Raw genomic sequence first — 21,379 nt, 5'->3', positions numbered from 1 at the left:
ACTGAATGAAGGTGTTAATTTCGTTAATTTCGTTGCCATTGTAATATCCTTATGGTTTCACTACAAGCATCACCGACAACAGTCAAGGTACTTTACACAAGTTTGAATGCAACAAATGAGTGTCCTTGTCCTTGTCAAACATTATATATATATTGTCTGTAGAGTAGATCGCAAGCAATCTTTCAAACGTGCACCACTCGCTTTCTAAAGAGACCAGCAAGGGTTACATTTCTTTTTCTTTTTGTATTCTTTGACGTTGTCTTAACTTCCTGCAAGGTCAGAAGCGTGAACTACCCTTAAAAAGCGTTTTCACACTGCAAACGATACAGACACTTAATCTGGACTGAGACCACTTCGTTTAGTCGGACCAAAATTTGGTCTGTTGTTCCGAGGGCCTTTTCACATCCATGTAATGATCATGATATTCTGGTTTGGAATCAACTGAGCTGTGCGTTCACATTTCTCATCCATCACACCTCCATCTCTCCAAAGAGTGGATCTTATGTCAGAGGGTTCACAAGGGCATCCACCATGTGGTAAACTTAAAAACTTAACCCGATTTGCTGTAACAGGAAACACATCAGTAATCTAGATTGACTGCAATTTCAAGTGCGCTTGATGAATCGGCTGATTTATTGAACTTCACCCACTGCAACAGATAATACACCAGTCAGTAAGAGAGCAACGTTCTCAAGTCATTTGCACTTTATCCGCAGCGACATCTGTTTTGAGGTGCGATCATGTTCTTCTCTGCATGAATAAAACTGACACTTTATTTCTCTCAAGGCAAAAATGCTTTGAAACCACTGCCGCAGTATCAGTCAGAAAAGCATTGTTGTTGAGTAAAGAGACTCTGACATCATCCGAACAGGAAGAAATCTTGAGTTGTAATGCTCAATGTGAGAGATAAATGATTTCGTCAATCTCTGACAGATTGTTCTCCATCATATCATTGTGCAGTCACTCACAGCATGGTGTGTCTGAAAGGAAGGGAGATCTTTGAAAAATAATTCACTCGATGAGAAAGTCCCAACATAAACAGCTAAAATTAAGCTGAGTTATTTATATGAAGACAGATTAGCCCAGAGGAAATTACATACAGGCTGTGTGCGTGGGTGACTTTATTGATGCAGATGTACATATGCGTTCAGTTGTTCCTGTGTGTGCATGTGTGTCGTGCAATCAGAGCTCATGGGAAACTGGGAGGCGTCGGCACGACTTGTAATCTGTCAGGAAAGTGGACGGTTATATTCATGCTGTCGGTTCTTGGAATCCACAATAATATCAGGTCTCGGAGGGGAGAATCAAGGCCTTGCTCTGATCCCATCCAGAGAAGTCAGTGGACCCTGGAGTCTATCTATTTTTGAAAAATGACTCGCAGGATTTCTAGGAATAATGTCCTTTCAAGTGTTTGCCAATAGTTAGTGTAAACAGTTTACAGTTAAAGTAAACATTAGAGTTAAATCACGAAACCGCGAGTTTGGCCTAAATATGAGTATGTTTACGCAAAAAATAGATGCAAAATGGAGCATTGTTAAACATCTCTGGTTTTGTTTACATTCTCACCATCACTATCTTTAGCATACAGATGGTCCATGCATCAGTCATGGTACACACACACCCATACGAGCACATGCTGTTTGTGGGCAACCTACAATGCACCCAACAAGTGATGGTTTCAATTGTCTTTTAATCCAACTGCAGGGAATTGGGGGACTTTAAATTATTTGAGCAATACCAGTGATAGTGTTATTGCAACATTTATATTTGCCAGCCTCCAAAGAAAGCAACACATGTTAGCAGTAAGTGACTTCAGCTTCAATCAAAATGTTCAGCCGGTTGCTCAACAGGGAGTACTGAATTTCCTCTCCCTCCGGGGACACACAGCAGCTTGCTGTCTGCAGCAGCTCAGAGGGGAAACCAGTAACATGTTGGGTACAGGCCAGGACACAACAAAATAGCCGGGAGCTGAATTAATCTCTGAGCACCCTGTTTTCTATACATTAAAAGCACAGCAGCAGTACAACACAGCAACATGTGACCACAATACACAACTTGTAGTATATGGCTTGATTTAGAGGATGGCCTCAGCTGCATGTTGTAATCATCATTGACCCTGCTCTGCAAAACAGGATGCCAGGAATTCCTCTCTGATGCAGATGTTAAAGACGATTATACACTGAGTGGAGCCTTTTCTTTATATTCTTGAAGTTTCTGCTTCATTTCCGTGTTGCGCAGAATCAAAAGGTGCTGCACAGCGACTTGTCCTCCCCTGTTGAGAGAGCAGAAGGGCAAACAGAAATAGACGTGTCTGCTTGTTTGGGGCCACCTTTCTGATAATGGCACACAAAGTACTCCAGCTTGGCCTTTTACCCAATTACGATCCTCCTACTCTTTCCGTCTAGCACTTATTATTGAGTGTGATTGACTCGCTGTATTGTCTGCTGCCGCCCATTCATGCAAGCCAAGGTAGCTGTGGTGTCTTGTGCCAACTGGACATGGTTAAAAAGTTTATATTCTGGGAGTAGAAAGTGTTTCTGGTCTTTTTAGCCATTCTCAGACAAGAACTTTGGAAAATGTGTTTGCCTGTCACATATGAAGAACACGGCATATTCTCTGGTCAGATGCGAGCATAGCAATAGAACAATCTCTGAAGCATTCAGACAAGGGGTGGCACAGCAGGAAGGACAAGACATATAAATGCTGCAGAGGAGAACGCATGTTTTTGTTTACAGAACATTGACATTGGCCCTCATCACCAAAAGGTTCTTGAATCTTGTTGTCTTTACGAGTTGATGGCCTCCCCCTTATCTGCACTTTTTACTAGTGGGCTGTCAGGAGAAGCTCTGAGAATGTCTGGAACCTGTGTATTCTCACATACAGCACCTCTGTCACTGAATGTCTGAAAGCAGTTTATGCTAAGCTAAACTAACTTGCTGCTGACTACAGCCTTGTATACACTCGAAAGAATTGTGCCAAAGTAAAATTGTACTTTCCGAAATATTACTTTAAATTTACTTATGGAGTAAATAAGATTTGAAATGAGAAAGTGACAGTTGTAGCATCCTATAACATCCCACATAGATCTCTGTTGTTGTCGTGTTTTTTCAAATCCACTCGTCTTTATGCCCCAAATCTGACAGACCCTATATGTTTATATTTTTCCACAGTCTAGTGCAAGGAAAAAGACACAATCGACTGAGGATGTTTGTTTCAGTTGGTCTTTATACATGTGTTCAACAGATGACAGTTGTGTTTCAACACCACAGGAGTTGACAAACATCCAAAAGGCTTTTGATTACTGATTCTGTTAGAGCTAGTTGAGATCTTTGAATTCACTGGTTCAGGTTCAGATTTTAAGATTTCAAGTTTTAAATGTAAAAACAATGCATCTCACCCATCTGTGTCATTTGGTGATTGAACCAAAGACTTCAGTCTTCAGCCTACACAGTGCTCCTGACCAGTCATTTCAGCCCAGTACACAAGACTAGGTACCAGAAAGTGATTTGTGAAATTGTAAAAATGCTGGAGAGGTTGACTGAACCCAGGCTGCATGGTCGCAGTGAATGAAAAAGCAGCCACTTTGCCCCTGGTGGCTCTGCTTTCTGTCAAGGATTACCCAGAGATCCGGTTCACAGAGGAAACAGCTCAGGACTCACACGGTCCTCAGAGGGAAATAAAAAGCCCCCTCACACACAAGAATGAAGGAATTTCATCATCCTCTTTAGGAAGAATAATCTCTGGGATAACAAAAGTATAGACCAGACTAGCCGCTCCATGAGGATTCTCTCGTACTGTACTTTTCACTATGGAATCATATCGTTTGACCTAAAAGCTAAAGTAAGCATGCTAATATGCTAATAGGGACTTTTTTTTTATTGAATGTTAATGAGAACCAACATGTGTTACCATGCTAAAATTTGCTAATAAACACAAATCATAGCAGATAATAATGGTAATTCGAGCGTTGATACCCGTCCCCAGCCTGCCATGATATTCAAGTTGGGACGGTCAAGTTGAACGGGCACATTTTTCCTTGTATGATTACAACATCAGGGAGAACAAGCAATTGCCATGCGTGGAGGACAGGGTAACACAATCTCAGTGCAGTTAAGACTAAAGCTGGAGTTGGAAATGCTAACAAGAGCAGGCTATACTGATACCTAACGCCTCCCATCGACCTTCTTGTCACAATGCCCCCAAAATACACAAACATGCACTAGAAGCCAACCAGTAGCCACCAGTAGGCCTGTCAGTATTTATTAGTGGAGTTACAAAAACTCTCTCTGTTTCGCCACTGGATCAATTCTGTCTCTAATCGTTTCCAAAACATTTCCTGCAGATCGGAGCTTATGAGCCATGGCTGCCATTTGGCCCTTTGACATTGTGTGACTGTATCTTCCCCAACAACTGGAAGTGGAAAGCAGATAAGATGCCAAATGGAGAGCTGTTCTGTGGGACCATGCGAAGACTTGATCTCACGGAAGAAAAGGGCCACAATGAAGTTTTGATTACTCTGTGGTCGGAGTACTTTTAAAATAATGGCTAATCATTATTAGAAACATGTTTTTCTCTGACCTTTTCTGTCTATGCGGCTGCTGATCCTCCGGTGTTTCAGTGCCAGACAGTTGCCTTTTCTGTAAGTGAGCTCTCTACAGAACTTTTTGCTACAGACCCATCAAACTCACCTTTAATCTATGAAATAACAACTTAACTTGTGACTCTGTGAGATTAACTCTGCTTATTTTAAGGCCATAACAACGTTTTTATTAGGTGCTGTTAAATTTGGCTCCAACAATATGAATAGCTTATATTCTGATTTCACTATTGATGTATAATATATCATCTGAATCACAGGTGTCCCTCTGTATCTTAGCATTTCCCAAACAGAGTCTGTCAGAGACACTATGGGACAGCAACATGAGTTCAGACCTGTAAGTTATGCATGCTCATTTTCCTTTAGCTGGAATAATAATAAATCAAATAGATTCAAGGTACCAGAAAATGAGCAGGAAGCTAAGGACGTGATGCTATCACCTAATCCTGCATATTTTGTATGATCTCTAGTGTATATACAGTATATGAAAGCTTTAACATTGAAGTTTAAAAAAAAATCACATCCTCAGATAATCACTCAAAATGAATGTTGTCATAATCACATCTGGTGTAAAGTGAACTAGAGAAGGCCAGCACGTTGAGTCCTTAAGAAGTAGTGAAACATTTAATGACACATTGTTTAAAGTTGGCTGTCATTAATGAAGGCCGATTGTTTTATGATGCTGCAATGACAATGAACACAGAAAGTTCCCGGGGGGTGCAGCAGGCAGAGACAGGATGTAACGTTTATCTTTTCCACTGCAGAGATCATTTTGTTTACAGCACACAGGGGGGAGGGAGTCAGTAAAAGTACTAATACCACACTTTAAAAAAAGCTAGGTTTTCACTTAAAAGTAAAGACAACACTGCATGCATATTCAGGGAGATGTACTTTAAGTATTAAATATAAAGGTACATATAAAGGTACTCAGCTATGCAGAAATATGCCTTCTGACAGTTATATAATTATATCATAAGATTAGTATTAGTCATGCATTATATACCTTGTTGAAGTGAAACAGAATTGACACTATTTTGTATAGGACTAATATTCATAATAATAACAGTAATAATAATAATTATTATCTTCACTATGGATTAAGAGGAATAACAGTACTTTTTATTTTCATTGTGGTACTGAAAGGGATACTAGGTATTGTAAGTTTTATACCAGTATTGTATCAAAGACTAACATTTTGGTATCGTGTCATTTTCTGGGCTAGAAAACAAATAAGTGAACCAATCTGAGTTGTGTGTTTGTCGTGTGCTACGTGGATTTCTGGCGAACGCTGAAAGGTGCCCATCGATTCAGGATTGACATCACCGCTCACTGAGCAATACAAGGGGAGCTGCTGCATTAGGTCACTGCCATAGTGTGGACTGAATGTGTCAGTGTGCAGAGCGGCTCCCCAGTGTTGACTGCAGGGTCTGGACTGCACTCAGGGTGGTACTCTCTCAGGGTCTTGCCACAAGCTGATAAGAGGTTTATTTTTTTAAGGGGGGGGGAGAGGGAGATTAAGTTTCTCTATTTATCTTATATGTGGTCAAACCTTTGCTCAGTATCAGGCGTGACATTAACCTCAGTTTGTTGTCACAGCGCTGATTATATACAATGACGATGAGGAAGATTTAAGTAATGCTGATGTTCACGCTGTAGATAGAAACAAAGTCTTCGCACAACCTGACCTCGGTAACTTTACACATGAATGCACATGTCAATACACCCCCCTCAGCGGCCTCAGTACACACAGGCAATCTCACAGTTATAGATGCAGCAAGGAAAATGCTCTGCTGCATAATTATTTGAATATTACACTGGTTTGAAATGAGAATGCAATTCAAAACCAATCTCTGCCACTAATCTTCCTCCTGTGCCTCTCATGCCGACACAGGCAGCTGAAGTGCCAATGTGGACAGGCTGCGTTTCCTTAGGAGTGTTTGTCTTGATCTTCCAGTCTCGAACAACATGGCGAGGAGGCAGAACTAATTACTCTGTAAAGTGTCGAGGCGTTCCTCTATTTTCACGGGCACACACAGTGGTTGAAAGCCGTTTTAAATTATCCCATAGTGTTGCTTCTAGCTCCCAGCATAAATATTTCCAACTATGGCTTAAATGAATCCAGCTATCCAAGTGGATATTTTTAATCCCACATGATGGCTAGCTAGTATAATCTTTCCATTCCAGTTTAGATGAGACACCACTCTCTTCTCTGTGGAGTCAGGGTTATAGGATTCAGGTCAAAGTTGTTCGGTGAAGGTTTCCGTAGGGTGGAGGAAGTGGTCTCATGTTAAGTGGGTTGGATAAAACAATGGACACTCCTGGATAAACCACAGGTGTTGTATAAAGATGGATGAGGTGTCTCCACATTTAAAAAGTCAAGCCAATATATCCCACACATTTTGACATCATTGGAGCAAGAATCTGGACAGTAGTCATCGTGGAGCGGAGCTGTGGTATCAAAATCCCACCGATACACGCGCTTGTCCAATCACAAGTCAGTCTCAGCCATCAATCAAGACATTTCAGTTGTTTGCTATAGCATCAAATACCAAAATAAAACCAAACTAGCATTTAAAAAACATCAGTTTAATAGGCAGGGTTTATGACCAATACTGCAAACAGCCACCAGGGGGTAATCAAGGGGATTTGGCTTTATTTTTGGGGAGCCGTCATGTTGTCCATCTTCATGCACCGTCTATGGGATGAACACCCATTTACTTTAAACTTTATGGTTCCAGTTTAAAGGAATTTAATATGGTGAAACTTTGACTTTTTTCCCTCCAAAGCCACTCCGGATAATAACAAACAGCTTTTACTTGCTACATTCAAGTTGTCACGATTTGAGGAAGGTAGATGGACCCAGGAGCAGAGGTATATAACAAAAAGTGTATTTAATACAAAAAGAGACTTTAACTTAACAAAACGCAAGGAAGCTTACACCACAGGATATCAGGACAGGGCAGGAACGCAGATAAGGAGAGCATCATGTAATACGCTTATCCAGACGGCACGAGGAACAAGAACAAGAACCACAAAAACCAGGAAGCAAAACAGACAATCCAACAGAGGACAAGAGGAAGGACAGAGGCTTAAATACACAGGGAAGGCAGGGGTAATTGGCCACAGGTGCAACACATGAGGAGTTAGAAAGACAATCACCAAGACAGGAGGTGAAGACAGAAACAACCCACAAGGAACAGAGACTACAAAATAAAACAGGAAACAGAAAACACAAAGAGACTGAACTCAACAAACTAAAATGACAGAACCTGACACAAGTAAGTTTCTTATTTATTTCTCATTTATTATGTCTCAACATTTGCAACTGATCAACAATGCCCACAGAGAAGGACAGATTGGTGAATTTCACTTCTTGGTTCAACAAAAATCCCCGTCATTTCAGTTTCAGTTTAAAGAACAGCTGGCACTAAGTTTGAAGAAGTGAAGGTAATAACTCTGGGGAGCTTTGAATTTGAAACAACAACACGTACTCAACATGATTGGTTACACACACATGTTCGAAGTAAAGCCTTGGAACCATAATCCCAAAAATTAAAAGCTGCAAAGTCGCCCAGCAGCATTCATTTGCCGATGTGAAAGCTTGCATCGATCGCATCAGGATTGACGAATATTAGCAACATGCAAATTAATAAAAAAGAACGCTTTGAAGCTAACTATTTGATTATATCTCTTATGTTTAACCTGTAAAAAAAAACTAAGCAGAGCACCAAAAGTAGTTTCCTGAATCTGTCTCACGTGAGAAGCTTCATCACACGTGTTACACCCCAGTTCTTGTCTGGGAGGAAGGGGAGTAACACAGCGTGTCTGGCAACGCAGCCTTTTATTGTCACAGTGCTACAAGTGATTTGCATTGACAACAGTGAACAGGGGACAAAAGACGAGCCCTCTTCCTAAACCCTGGTCCTACTTCCCTAACTGGACGGTGTCACACAATAAAACAAATGCAAGCTGTCTGACTAACGAAACTAAACTGTCTCTCATATATTCAATACATTATATGAGAGAAAGATGCCACCAATAAGACCTAGTGAATTAAGAAAAAGGAGTCTAAAGTGACGTGTACCATAAAAATAAGGACAATAACACAATAAACTAAAGCCATACCAAACAAACACTTATTGCCTCACAAATTATCATTCACCAACAATCCTGAAAGAAAATAAATACTTGTTTACAAAAGGCACACTGGTTAACTCGAACACGACACCACGAGAAGCACATAGCACATAGGCAAACTAATTTGTTGTACTCTTGCCCACTAGGACAAAAGAACTGGATTAGCTGGCGTAATTGGAGGCGGAGCTAGCTACAACAGGGGGTCGCTGCGTTCATGGCCTGTGGAGGGCGGTGCTCCAGGAGGAAACCCCTGCAGCTGCGTCGAAAACCACAGTCGTCTCCAGCCGTTTCAACTGCTGCAGAGAAGAGGTCACTTTTGTAAAATACATCTGCATATATATTAATATCTTTATAAGTAGAGACATCCCCAACAGTTTACCTAATTGAAGAATTGGCCCTGCACGATCAAAGATGGTTTGAAACACTAGGGGGGGTTATGTGCGATGCTCAACACGTAAATGTCATTTTTTATAAATTTGGTAATTTATGTTATTTTAAAACCAGAATTAATGTATTTAATGAAAGAACATTCATATAATTTAGTGCACTGCTCAAAAGCACATTTAAGTGTGCAGTATATCTTGAATTAATTTGATATAGAAAGACATAAATGTCTCTTTGCCCCGTTGCATCCCACTGAATTTGAATTTAGCCGGGTTTGTCAATGACAGCGCGCTACCTGCCAACTTACAGAAAGTGAACATAGTAAAAAGAAACAAATTATTACTGTAAGGATTTTGGTTATATAAAGGAGGATGCCGCAAACTTTTATTAGCCACTTCTCTAGTTCACTCTGTGAATATTTGAGGCTAAAAAGAAAATCATTAAACATATTTTCTTGAGTAAATCATCTTCATTAATTCTATGTTTCTTTCAAGTCTCCATACTTAACCTCTGATTTACTCTTTTGAAATTCCAATTGCATCTCTCATCTAAGAGCTAATTTAGGGAAATATGAAAATTTCACCACCAACGAGGGCCCTTTGCTTATGGGAGCAGAGCCATTTACACTGCCTTAATTTGAGCCCAGTAAAGGCGCTTGTGGATTGCAGGAAATATCTTCACATCTCAAGCTCACCTGCACATGCACACGGACACACACACCTGCAGCGATGTTTAAGAAATAAAGCTTTAATAGCTGTGACACAAGTGGAGGCAGTTGGAGTTTCAGCGCAACGTTGTTAAGAATTATACAGATCACGCTTGTTACGACTGCTGCTTCTCCAGCCACGCTACACCTTCAGCATGCATGCACACTATGTAATTATATGTTTTTTTCCCCTTTAACCTAAGACATGGACACTTAATCCAACCTAATTCAGTTTTAATGGAGCTGCGGCACTCAGAGCACATTTCCACCTCTCATCAGGCAGACTGAGAATCGAGTGTGTACAGTGTGACCCAGGAATCACCCCAGTGATGTGTAATCTTGGTCTGATTGATATTCCCAGCAGTGTCTTTCTACTGTTTGTTAGGATTTGTTGCCACATGCCCCCCTCAGGCAACAGTGTCATGCCTCTGTTTCATATCCTGAATCCCGCAAGTGAATGTCATAAAGAACAGCAAATATTGATCTTCCTTGTGTGGTACACGGCAGCAGCCACATCTCGAACGGGTCATTGCATCAGATAAGACGGCATGGGGGGAAAAGGTTAACTAAATTTTGTTAAAAGAGCAATAGATGAGGAGAATCTCCTGCCTCGGGCTCTCGTCAACCCCAGCCCTGGCTTAGATTGAAAAAATTATATGACAAGTCAGATTTACAGTGTCTCTGACGGAGAATGGGATTTAATGAGGACTGAAGACTCTACTCCTTCTGATAGCTTATATGTTATTCAGCTTAATAATATATTCATAGCAAAATCAGGCTTTCATAACTACCTTCTTGGTTGTTGTTAAACAAAAGAAGTCTTGAAATGACACATGCTCTGTAGCCCAGAATCTGTTTCACATACCTTCAAATGATATATTGAATTATTAAATCAATTATTGTGTTATTTTTTTTAAGAAAGGTCAGGATTAATATCATATTTTATTATTTATTATTATATCTTTGAGAGATTGCTGTGCTGCTGATATACCCTCCTCCCTGATTCCCTCCCCTCAAGGATTCCACTCATTCTTCTGCGTACTCATTCAGTAAACATTGTAAAGGCGAAGGAATTGTGCACTTTCAATGATACATTCTTTATAAAGTAATTATGAAATTAAATCTAACAAAAAATTACTCAAAGTACATATCTTTCTCTTGTGTAACTGTGGAGAAACCATGTAACCAAGAGGACAACATACTACAACAGAGCCACTGGGTTTCAGCTGTTCATTCTTACATGTCAAAGGCCTAATTCAATTTGACTTAATGGGGTATTGCCGTTTACACTGTACTGTACATGGACTCTAACTTGCTATTTTGCTCAAAAGACATCATATCTTGGGAATCTGTAAATGACACCAGTACAAACAGATGGACAGTAAACTGTCTATTAGAAAGCAGCATGAAATTGAGTTGTGGGTATATTGTATGTACAAATAAATCCGCATTTAATATTAGCCTTTGTTCCCAGACACAGATGAATAAAATGGTCGATGGAGTAAAGCTCCGTCAAGCAAGTTCACGCCTGTACAGCCAATTTCAAATTCAACCTGTGTGTCTGGGATTGTGGGTAATGAAAAGGCACAGGTTGAGAGAGAGTGGTAATCACTTTACTGCACATGCTGACTCTTGACTAAAGGTCTTTGCACACAGAGTCTGTGGTTTTTGTCGTAAATAGTGACGTGTCATACAAGTGTTGTGAAAAAGTGGTCTGGTTTGTTGCTTTTTGCAGAGAGTTGTTTGAGCTGTTCAGGATCGATTGAATCACAGAAGTTCATTATTTGTCCTTTGAAGTGGGGTAAAGCTCTTTGATCACTCAGTCAAGGTTTCATCGACACTGTCCACATCAGACAAAAGAGTCAGCCATAATTGTTTCTCTCATTGAAATCCAAACTCCTCTCTGCAACTCTCTCTCTCTCTTCAGCAAAACATGTAAGGCTGCCAGACACTTACAATATTATATTGGTAAAAAATGATTCCAAAAGTTGTTGAAAGAACCATTTATTTACATACCCACATTTATAAAAGTAGGTCCCAGGTTGAAAAATACTGGAATTCCTCTTTAATGTACCTAATGAAGTCACTGGGTCATATCAATTCACAGGTTCCTAGAGAAATTGGGCGAGGAGGTGGAGTTGCTGCTATTTTTAACTCCAGTCTATCAATTAATCCTAAACCTAAACTCAGCTACAAATCATTTGAATGTCTGGTTCTTAGTCTTCCACGCCAATCCAGGAACCACCAACAGCCAATCATATTTGCCGTAGTTTACCGTGCTCCCAGGGCTTATACTGAATTTTTAAAGGAATTCCCTGAGTTTTTATCAAACTTAGTCCTAAAGACCGATAAAATTATTATTGTTGGTGACTTTAATATTCATGTTGATAATAATAAAGATTGCCTTAGCGTAGCATTTATTTCAATACTAGACTCTATTGGTTTCAGTCAGTGTGTGCACAAACCTACTCATTGTGGTAACCACACACTTGACCTTGTATTATCGTACGGTGTCGGAATTGAAAATTTAACAGTACTTCCGCGCAATCCAGTTCTATCAGACCATAATTTAATAACCTTTGATTTTTCAATAACTGAATATATGCCACTAATAAAAAATTCATTTTCTAGATGTCTACCTGATAGTGCTGTAGCTAAATTTAAGGAAATAATCCCAATTACATTTAAACCCGTATTAGCAGTAGATATAAACAACAAATTCTTTAAAACCCTGAGCTCCATTGAGATCGACCACCTCGTCGATAGCTCTGCAGACTCATTACGATTAACATTAGACTCAATAGCGCCTCTAAAAAAGAAAAATGTCAAACATAGTAAATTAGCTCCATGGTATAATTCCCAGACAAATGAGTTAAAACAATTATCAAGAAAACTAGAAAGGAAGTGGCGCTCCAGCAACCATGTTGAAAATCTAATAGACTGGAAGAATAGTGTTAAAGAATATAAAAAGGCTCTCCACAAAGCAAGAGCCGCCTACTATTCAAAACTAATAGAAGAGAATAAAAACAACCCCAGGTTTCTCTTCAGCACTGTAGCCAGGCTGACAGAGAGTCACACCTCCACCGAACCCAGTATTCCTCGATCCCTAAATAGCAATATCTTTATGACCTTTTTTAATGATAAAATTCAAACTATTAGAAATAAAATCAACCATCTCCTGCCCTCAATTGGCACTAATACCCTCCCAACAACAGAGATCTCAGAAACGGCTGAGAATCCTACCCATTACTTAGACAGCTTCTCTCTGATCACCCGTGATCAGTTTACCAAATTAATCTCAGGTTCTAAACCAACAACCTGTATCTTAGATCCCATTCCTACCAAATTACTTAAAGAAATTCTGCCCCTAATTGATAGTTCGTTACTTAACATCATCAATCTGTCATTATCATCAGGTTATGTACCACAGTCTTTTAAAATAGCTGTCATCAAACCCCTACTCAAAAAACCCACCCTAGACCCAGAGGTTTTAACCAATTACAGACCAATATCTAATCTCCCCTTCGTCTCTAAAATCTTAGAAAAAGTTGTTGCCAATCAGCTGTGTGAGTTTCTCCGGGAAAATAATATATATGAAGACTTTCAATCGGGGTTTAGAGCCAATCACAGTACAGAGACAGCCTTGGCAAAAGTCACTAATGACCTTTTAATAGCCTCAGATCAGGGACTTGTGTCTGTCCTCGTTCTGTTAGATCTCAGTGCAGCATTCGACACAATTGACCATCAAATTTTATTACAAAGACTCAAACAGTTAATTAACATTAATGGAACCGCCCTTAACTGGTTTAAATCGTATTTTTCTGATCGCTCCCAATTTGTGCAAATTAATGATGAGTCATCTGTGCGCACCAAAGTTAACCATGGTGTTCCACAGGGCTCTGTGCTCGGCCCAATTTTATTCTCATTATATATGCTTCCACTAGGAAACATTATCAGGACACACTCGGTAAATTTCCACTGCTATGCGGATGACACCCAGTTATATTTGTCAATAAAACCTGAACAAAGTAATCAATTAACTAAACTTCGAACATGTCTCAAGGACATAAAAACCTGGATGACCCGCAATTTTCTCTTATTAAACTCAGACAAAACAGAGGTTATAATACTTGGCCCCAAACACCTTAGAGATGCATTATCTAATGATATAGCTGCGCTAGACGACATTGCCCTTGCTTCCAATGAAACCGTCAGGAACTTGGGAGTGATCTTTGATCCTGATTTATCCTTTAATTCTCACTTAAAACAAATTTCTAGGACCGCTTTTTTCCACTTACGTAATATTTCCAAAATTAGACATGTCCTTTCCCAAAAAGATGCAGAAAAACTAGTCCACGCCTTTGTTACATCGAGACTGGACTATTGTAATTCATTATTATCTGGCTCCAGCAGTAAGTCGTTAAAGACTCTACAGCTTGTCCAAAATGCCGCAGCACGTGTCCTGATGAGAACAAAGAGAAGAGAGCACATTTCTCCAGTATTAGCGTCGCTACACTGGCTTCCAGTTAAATCTAGAATAGAATTTAAAATTCTCCTCCTCACCTTCAAGGCCCTTAATAATATGGCGCCTTTTTACCTTAAAGAGCTGTTAGTACCTTATAAACCCGCTAGAGCACTCCGCTCCCAGAATTCAAGCCTACTTGTCGTCCCTAAATTCTCTAAAAAAAGAGTAGGAGCCAGAGCTTTTAGCCATCAAGCCCCTCGGCTGTGGAATAATCTACCACTTTCAGTTCGGGAGGCAGATACCATCTTTTCATTTAAGAGTAGACTCAAAACCTTCCTTTTTGATAAAGCTTATAGTTAGAGCTAATTAGTGCGCCAGAACGTTACTTGTTCTATTTTATGACACATGACACACGGAGCTTCTCTTTCCAGCTTCTCCTTCCTCTTCTCCATCCCTATCCCCCTTCCCCGGAATCCCTTTGCTTTATCACCCGCAGATCCAGGGCCTCTGTGGCCGCACCATGGATTGCGGTTTGTGGATCGTACACCGGGGGTCGCGGTGGTGGATCCATTGTGGCGGATTCTGGGCTGATCGTGGTGCTGGTGGCGGACCCTGTGTCGCGTTGGCATTGGGCACGGGCGGTGGACCAGGACCGCGGTGGTGGCTTGTGATGGGTCCTGGTGGGCGGCGGTGGACGGTGACTGAGGACTGGAGTGGCGTCTGGTCTGGATGGTGGATCGTGGTCTAGATGGTTGCTGAGCATGGACTGTGCTTGCAGCGGGACTGCTTGGCATGTCATGTTGGGGTTGTCCTTCGGGATGTCTACCCTCATCAAATGCTGCTAGAGACTTTGATTATTGATGATGTTCTCCTACACGTGGCATCTATTGCACTTCTGTCCGTCCTGGGAGAGGGATCCCTCACATGTGGCTCTCTCTGAGGTTTCTACATATTTTTACCCTGTTAAAAGGGTTTTTAGTAGTTTTTCCTTACTCTTGCTGAGGGTTAAGGACAGAGGATGCCACACCCTGTTAAAGCCCTATGAGATGAATTGTAATTTGTGAATATGGGCTATACAAATAAAATTTGATTGATTGATTGACTGGGCTTTAAATAGCACTGATTAGTCAAGATATCACAGTTTGAATGTTGCTTTATTAGATATAATTATAAAGTGCTTTCTTAAGAATTATTGGTATCAATGGGTACTTCTTTATAATATAACCAACACTTTACAGAGAATTTACCTCAGGTACTTGGGGTGTTAATATTTTTTTTTTTACCCATAATCATATTTGACATGTCCATTCTCCCCTGCTCAGCTGTACGGAGAAGAAGAAAAAGCTCATAGCTCTGTGAAACATGTCCTCAGCCCCAACCTGGTCAGAAAATGTTTCAACAAACCACTACTTATCGGACTCACACTCACACATCCTCCTCACTCCCTCACTCCTGAGAGCCAGGACGGAGAGTTTACCTCATTGCCGAGGTAAATTTGTTGGGCATATTGCATAATTTGGTTAATCATATGAGTCTTAACCTGATATTTCATTGCCAAATTTGATAATGATAGGAATTTTGTGGAATACTTTATGGAATCTTTCAATTAAGTAAATTGTCCTGATTGTGGGTGTAATTCTGTTCATGTCCATTAGGTTTCCAAATTCACAAATTCCTGTAACAAAAATGAAGGAAGTGTTGGATATGACACAATATATGTGTGTTTATTGTATAACTTAAAATTTGTAACAAATAATGGAAGGAAAAAGACACAATAAAACACTACAGTTAAACCCTAAAGGTAACTCTGTGTAAGTGTGAATTTTTAAGGGATGGACTGGTCCAATATAAATAATGCTCAGTGATCATGCTGCTCTGCAATGAAGTTACTTCAAGTTTAATTGTGGTGTAAGTTCCAGCTAAGTTTGACTTTAAATACTGAATTGAAGTGAAATAAGAGCTGTGTAAAAGACGTGGTCTGTTAGGTTTTGTCATTTAATTTCAAGTAAATTAACACTTTTCAAAATCTTTAAAGTAAAATGTCATGTCAACTGCAGCAGAGTAAAAAGTACTGAGTCAATTCAGTGAGGCTAAACATAGAGTAAGTAACCAGAAAATGCAAAAAGATGTGTGGCTGTTATCCTGCAATAAAATCATCTAAAGTGAAACGTTATTGAGAACTACAAAGTCCAAATAACACAAACAAACACGAAACTTGTATTACTGAAGCAAATTCATGTAATAGCTGCTCTTGGACATATCAGCTTTCAGGCTTCAACTGATTTTACTGAAAAAACGAATGAAAAAATAAGAAAACAATACTTTCCACAAAATACTTTTAGAGACTAAAACTATAAACACAATTAAAGCACAAACCACAGAACAGAGTAAAGAACAATCATACCAATTGATGATACAGCGATGAAGAGTAGTCGCACTGTGTGGATGAGAAACAAATGGAACTTAAACTCAGGAAGTGCAGAAAAAGAAAATTTGCACCTGTTCTGCTTTCGGTTTGTTTAAAAGGACCGAACCAGTTCCACTGTGCCAAGGGCTTCTTTCATAACTTAGGTCACTTCCCCTTTAACAGCTCTCAGTGGCTCATCTGACTCCACTCACTCTGAAAGTCGGCAGGTTGCCGATGTATCAGGATTATGGAGGGAGTGCATGATAATTGGTGTTAAATAGTAATGACATTTTTTGAGACAAATTACCTGACATATATTGGACAATTAATGCATGTTGATATCTTTGTAAATTCTTCCTCCCTATGTCCATTCCCCCCTGCTGAGCTGCTGGGAGACGTACTGACAGAAACAAACCCCTCCCTCCAGGTGACCACTGGAGCTGGGCTGAGGAAAAGGAAAGTGTCTTTTAGCGAGGCAGCAGGAGTAACCTGAAGAGAAGAAGGTCATGGCTCTGTGAAACATGTCCTCAGCACCAACCTGCTCAGAAAAGGTTTCTGCAAACTCATCTTTGCAACCATCTAGAGAAACATACACCAGGTAGATTTTTGAATTGGACCGACAGCCCATTAACAGCTTCTCTTCACCGAGGATTGTGTTTGCCTGACCCACAGCTTTCTGCATCTCTCTCACAATATACTTTTCATCATCCTTCATCCAGAGACCGAGCTGAATAATCAGCCCCAATGGAACACTGATGAGACTAAAGGAACTGACAAAAAATAATGTAGGTGGGCCTGGGTTTATGTAAAAATCTCTAAATATTACTATTGTCATCCATACAACAATAGCTATGAGGCATAAAAACACTATTACACTAATAATGTAAATCACTGCTCTAAGCCAGACTGGACGGAGCCACACTTTATTTTGAGAGACGCTGTTGATGATCCTCAAAGCTTCTCGGTACTTCTCCTGGTCCTCAATGATCAGACGCAGTTGGTCTGGCACCTCCATGTCACTGAACTGACCACAATCCCATTTATTGAGGTCCTCATCATTGGCAGCTATCAAAGGCTGCAGGGCCTTCCCATTGTAGATAGAGGGAGGCTGGAAGGGCATCACAGTGGAGCTTTGAAGCTGCTGGTTTGGGGTGCACAGCACTTTGAGCAGCTTGCTCATTAAGTCGGGGTCGTTGGCCTCCAGGTAGGTGAGGTGGCAGAGGTGGAGAGGAACTGAGACTCCCGGCTGCAGCAGCACTGGGATGATGGGCTTCCTCTCCAGACAGTCTCTGAACAGAGACATGTTAGCCTCCAGGAGACACCAGCGGCTCCTCACAAACTCTGGGCTGAGAACCAGCAGCACCTTCTGGCTCTCCTGGATGCACTGGGACATGTTCTCCAGCACGGTGCGGCCGGGAGTGAAGTCACGCTCATGGTAGCAGACGGACAGGCCACAGGACTCCAGCTGGCTGATGATGGAGTGGGTCCATTGGTAGTCAGAGCTGCTGTAGCTAATGAAGACATGGTAACTCTCAACACCTCTCAGTGCAGGAGGAACATTGGGAGAGAGTGAGACAGCAGAATGTGGCTGACTGTCTACTGTCTCCTGTGAACTCATTGGCTCCATGATCAATGGAAAACTCTAAAGTTAGAAGAAAAGTTAAGTTAGAAATTAAATGTAATTCATATTTTGCAATATTTCTTATACCCATGTTGTCGTATATGAGTAACTCCAAGAGTATAAATAACTCATTTCAAGATGCTCAGTGATCATGCTGATCAGCAATGAAGTTACTTCAAGTTTAATTGTGGTGTAAGTTACAGCTAAGTTTTACATTAAATAATGAATTGAAGTGGAATAAGAGCTGTGTAAAAGACGTGGTCTGTTAAAGAATGCACTGTTGTGTCAAAGCTCATTGTGTTTTGGATTTAGGTATTAACAGACTGTAAATATCATATGAAACAGAGTAATATCCAAATCACTTAGAAACAGATATAAATCAGTTACAAATATCACGGTACAAAGTCATTCTGTTACTTCCTCATGTAACACGTATAAAAGATTCTCAAGTAGAGTTAAGCTTCATGGCAAGCGTGACTTTTTTCATAAAAATGATGGTTAAACATACCACAATATATTGAAGAACAAAACACAGACAACAAGTTTGTTCATTTAATTTCAAGTAAATGAATACTTTTCAAAATCTTTAAAGTAAAATGTAATTTCGCCTGCTCAGAAAAAAAATGTACTTAAGCAGTTCAGTGAGGCTGAACATACAGTAAGTAACCAGAAAATGCAAAAAGATGTGTGGCTCTTATCCTGTAATCAAATCAACTAAAGTGAAACGTTATTGAGAACTACAAAGTCCAAATAACACAAACAAACATGAAACTTTTATTACTGAAGCAAATTCATGTCCTAACTGCTTTGGGACATCTCAGCTTTCAGGCTACAACAGATTTTACTGAAAAAACTAATGAGAAAAAAAGAAAACAATACTTTCCACAAAATCCTTATACAGACTAAAAACTGTAAACGTAATAAAAACAGCCCACAGAACAGAGTAAAGAACAATCATACCAATTGATGATACAGCGATGAAGAATAGTCGCACTTTGTGGATGAGGAACAAATGGAACGTAAATTCAGGAAGTTCAGAAAAAGAAAATTTGCACCTGTTCTGCTTTCGGTTTGTTTAAAAGGACCGAACCAGTTCCACTGTGCCAAGGGCTTCTTATATACCTTAGGTCACTTCCCCTTTAACAGCTCTCAGTGGCTCATCTGACTCCACTCACTTTGCAATTGGCAGGTGGCCGGTGTATCAGGATTATGGAGGGAGTGCATGATAATTGGTGTTAAATAGTAATGACATTTTTTTAGACAAATTACCTGACATATATTGGACAATTAATGCATGTTGATATCTTTGTAAATTCTTCCTCCCTATGTCCATTCTCCCCTGCTGAGCTGCTGAGAGACGTACTGACAGAAACACACCCCTCCCTCCAGGTGACCAGTGGAGCTGGGCTGAGGAAAAGGAAAGTGTCTTTTAGCGAGGCAGCAGGAGTAACCTGAAGAGAAGAAGGTCATGGCTCTGTGAAACATGTCCTCAGCACCAACCTGCTCAGAAAAGGTTTCTGCAAACTCATCTTTGCAACCATCTAGAGAAACATACACCATGTAGATTTTTGAATTGGACTGACAGCCCATTAACAGCTTCTCTTCACCGAGGATTGTGTTTGCCTGACCCACAGCTTTCTGCATCTCTCTCACAATATACTTTTCATCATCCTTCTTCCAGAGACCGAGCTGAATAATCAGCCCCAATGGAACACTGATGAGACTAAAGAAACTGACAAAACATAATGTAGCTGGGCCTGGGTTTGTGCAAAAATCATGTCTAAATATTACTACTGTCTATAATAAATCAGTTTATGAGAATCCCTTTTGTATAGCTTGTTTAACAATATATGTAAATATAAACACAATCAGAAATATACTGTATATATGAACAAACAAAGGACCATGAACTACATCCTACAAAAATGGACTTTGATCCACACGTCTCTAAAACAGTGTTAAAAAAAGTCAATATCAGAAATCATATATGCTTTTAGTCATTCTTTAATTTAAACCATTGTCCTGCAGATGTTTTTGCTAAAATCATTTGTTTCATAAAGGTACGCTGGAAAAAACGTAAAGTATATTCATACCTTTGGATAATAAACATTAACTCGAGCAGCAATGAGTCGCCAGCAGCAGCACAAGGAAGTAGGAAAATAAAAAGTCAAAGGAGCACTGCTGGGAATTATTTTAAAGGCATAGTGCACATAATATTGTCTTTGCCCAATGGCTTTCTAACATGAGTGAAACCAATACAATGACTGCACCTTTAACTACAACAATTGTAAAGTCATGTGACCTTCACACCACCCTGCATGTTTCAGCCTTTGTAGGGTTTGTGTGCTTCAACATGTTCAGTTGAATCTGGTGGATCAGTTGAGGCATCGGAACAGGGTTACTTTCTGTGCAGTTGGAGGGAGAAAAGGTGAAGGTGATTCACCTGCACTCAGACCTTAGGACAACCAGTGAGAAAAAACACTCACAATCCTTCTTTGACAACACTGCTGATCAACAAGTTTTAAAAATGAACTTGTCCACTGGTCAAAGGGTTAGGGTTAGGGATAGGGTTAGGGTTAGGCGCTTACATTGGGCTTTTGTCTGCAGTGGGAATGAATACAATCAGCATTCAATACGGGCCAAATTACATATTTTTTTCCGGCTTGGGCACCAATCAGCAGTGATGGAACAGAGACACTCGTGAAAACACTAATTTGGCAAGACTTAGAGGTGAGAGAGCGCCTACGTTTTTGATGCATTAGTGATGTCAGACTTGCACAAGTGGAAAAAACAGAAAGACAAACTCCTCTAGTGGCAATGGGGGAAGAGTCAATTGCTTTTTTGAAATGGGATTTGATGCATAAAAATACAAATCTTGTATCCCCTCTTGTTTCTTTGTAAAAGAGCTTTAGGTTAGAAGAGAGTGGGGATCCACAAATGAATTTGCATAAGAAATGTAAAATGCTAGAACAACATCATAGAGGAAACAAAACTAGTTACCTTTGTTGCTTTAGGGACTGTATAAGCATTGCTGGGGTTGGATGTGGGGCTGAATCTAATAT

The 21,379-nt window shown here is 40.1% G+C and overlaps 1 protein-coding gene across 2 annotated transcripts in view; it reads right to left on the bottom strand.

Annotated features, from left to right (window-relative positions):
- avpr1aa (arginine vasopressin receptor 1Aa) overlaps positions 1–20,460 on the bottom strand; it is a 30,602-nt gene extending 10,142 nt beyond the window's left edge. The window contains exons 1-3 of one of the 2 annotated variants that reach the window (XM_053426904.1): positions 20,411–20,460; positions 19,278–19,768; positions 16,267–18,338 (exon numbers count right to left, since the gene is read on the bottom strand). In XM_053426904.1, coding sequence (XP_053282879.1) covers positions 17,058–18,323 — 1,266 coding nt within the window. In that variant the 5' untranslated portion in view covers positions 18,324–18,338; positions 19,278–19,768; positions 20,411–20,460 and the 3' untranslated portion in view covers positions 16,267–17,057. Of the gene's footprint in view, positions 1–16,266; positions 18,339–19,277; positions 20,384–20,410 lie in introns of those variants that run through there. The other variant, XR_008339149.1, reaches the window with a different exon arrangement.
- Between the last annotated feature and the right edge of the window lie 919 nt (positions 20,461–21,379).

This window comes from Pleuronectes platessa, chromosome 7, assembly GCF_947347685.1.
Source record: "Pleuronectes platessa chromosome 7, fPlePla1.1, whole genome shotgun sequence".
Taxonomy (NCBI): Eukaryota; Metazoa; Chordata; class Actinopteri; order Pleuronectiformes; family Pleuronectidae; genus Pleuronectes; species Pleuronectes platessa.
Note: the sequence above shows the minus strand (reverse complement) of the source record. Positions and strands in the feature narration are given on the sequence as shown.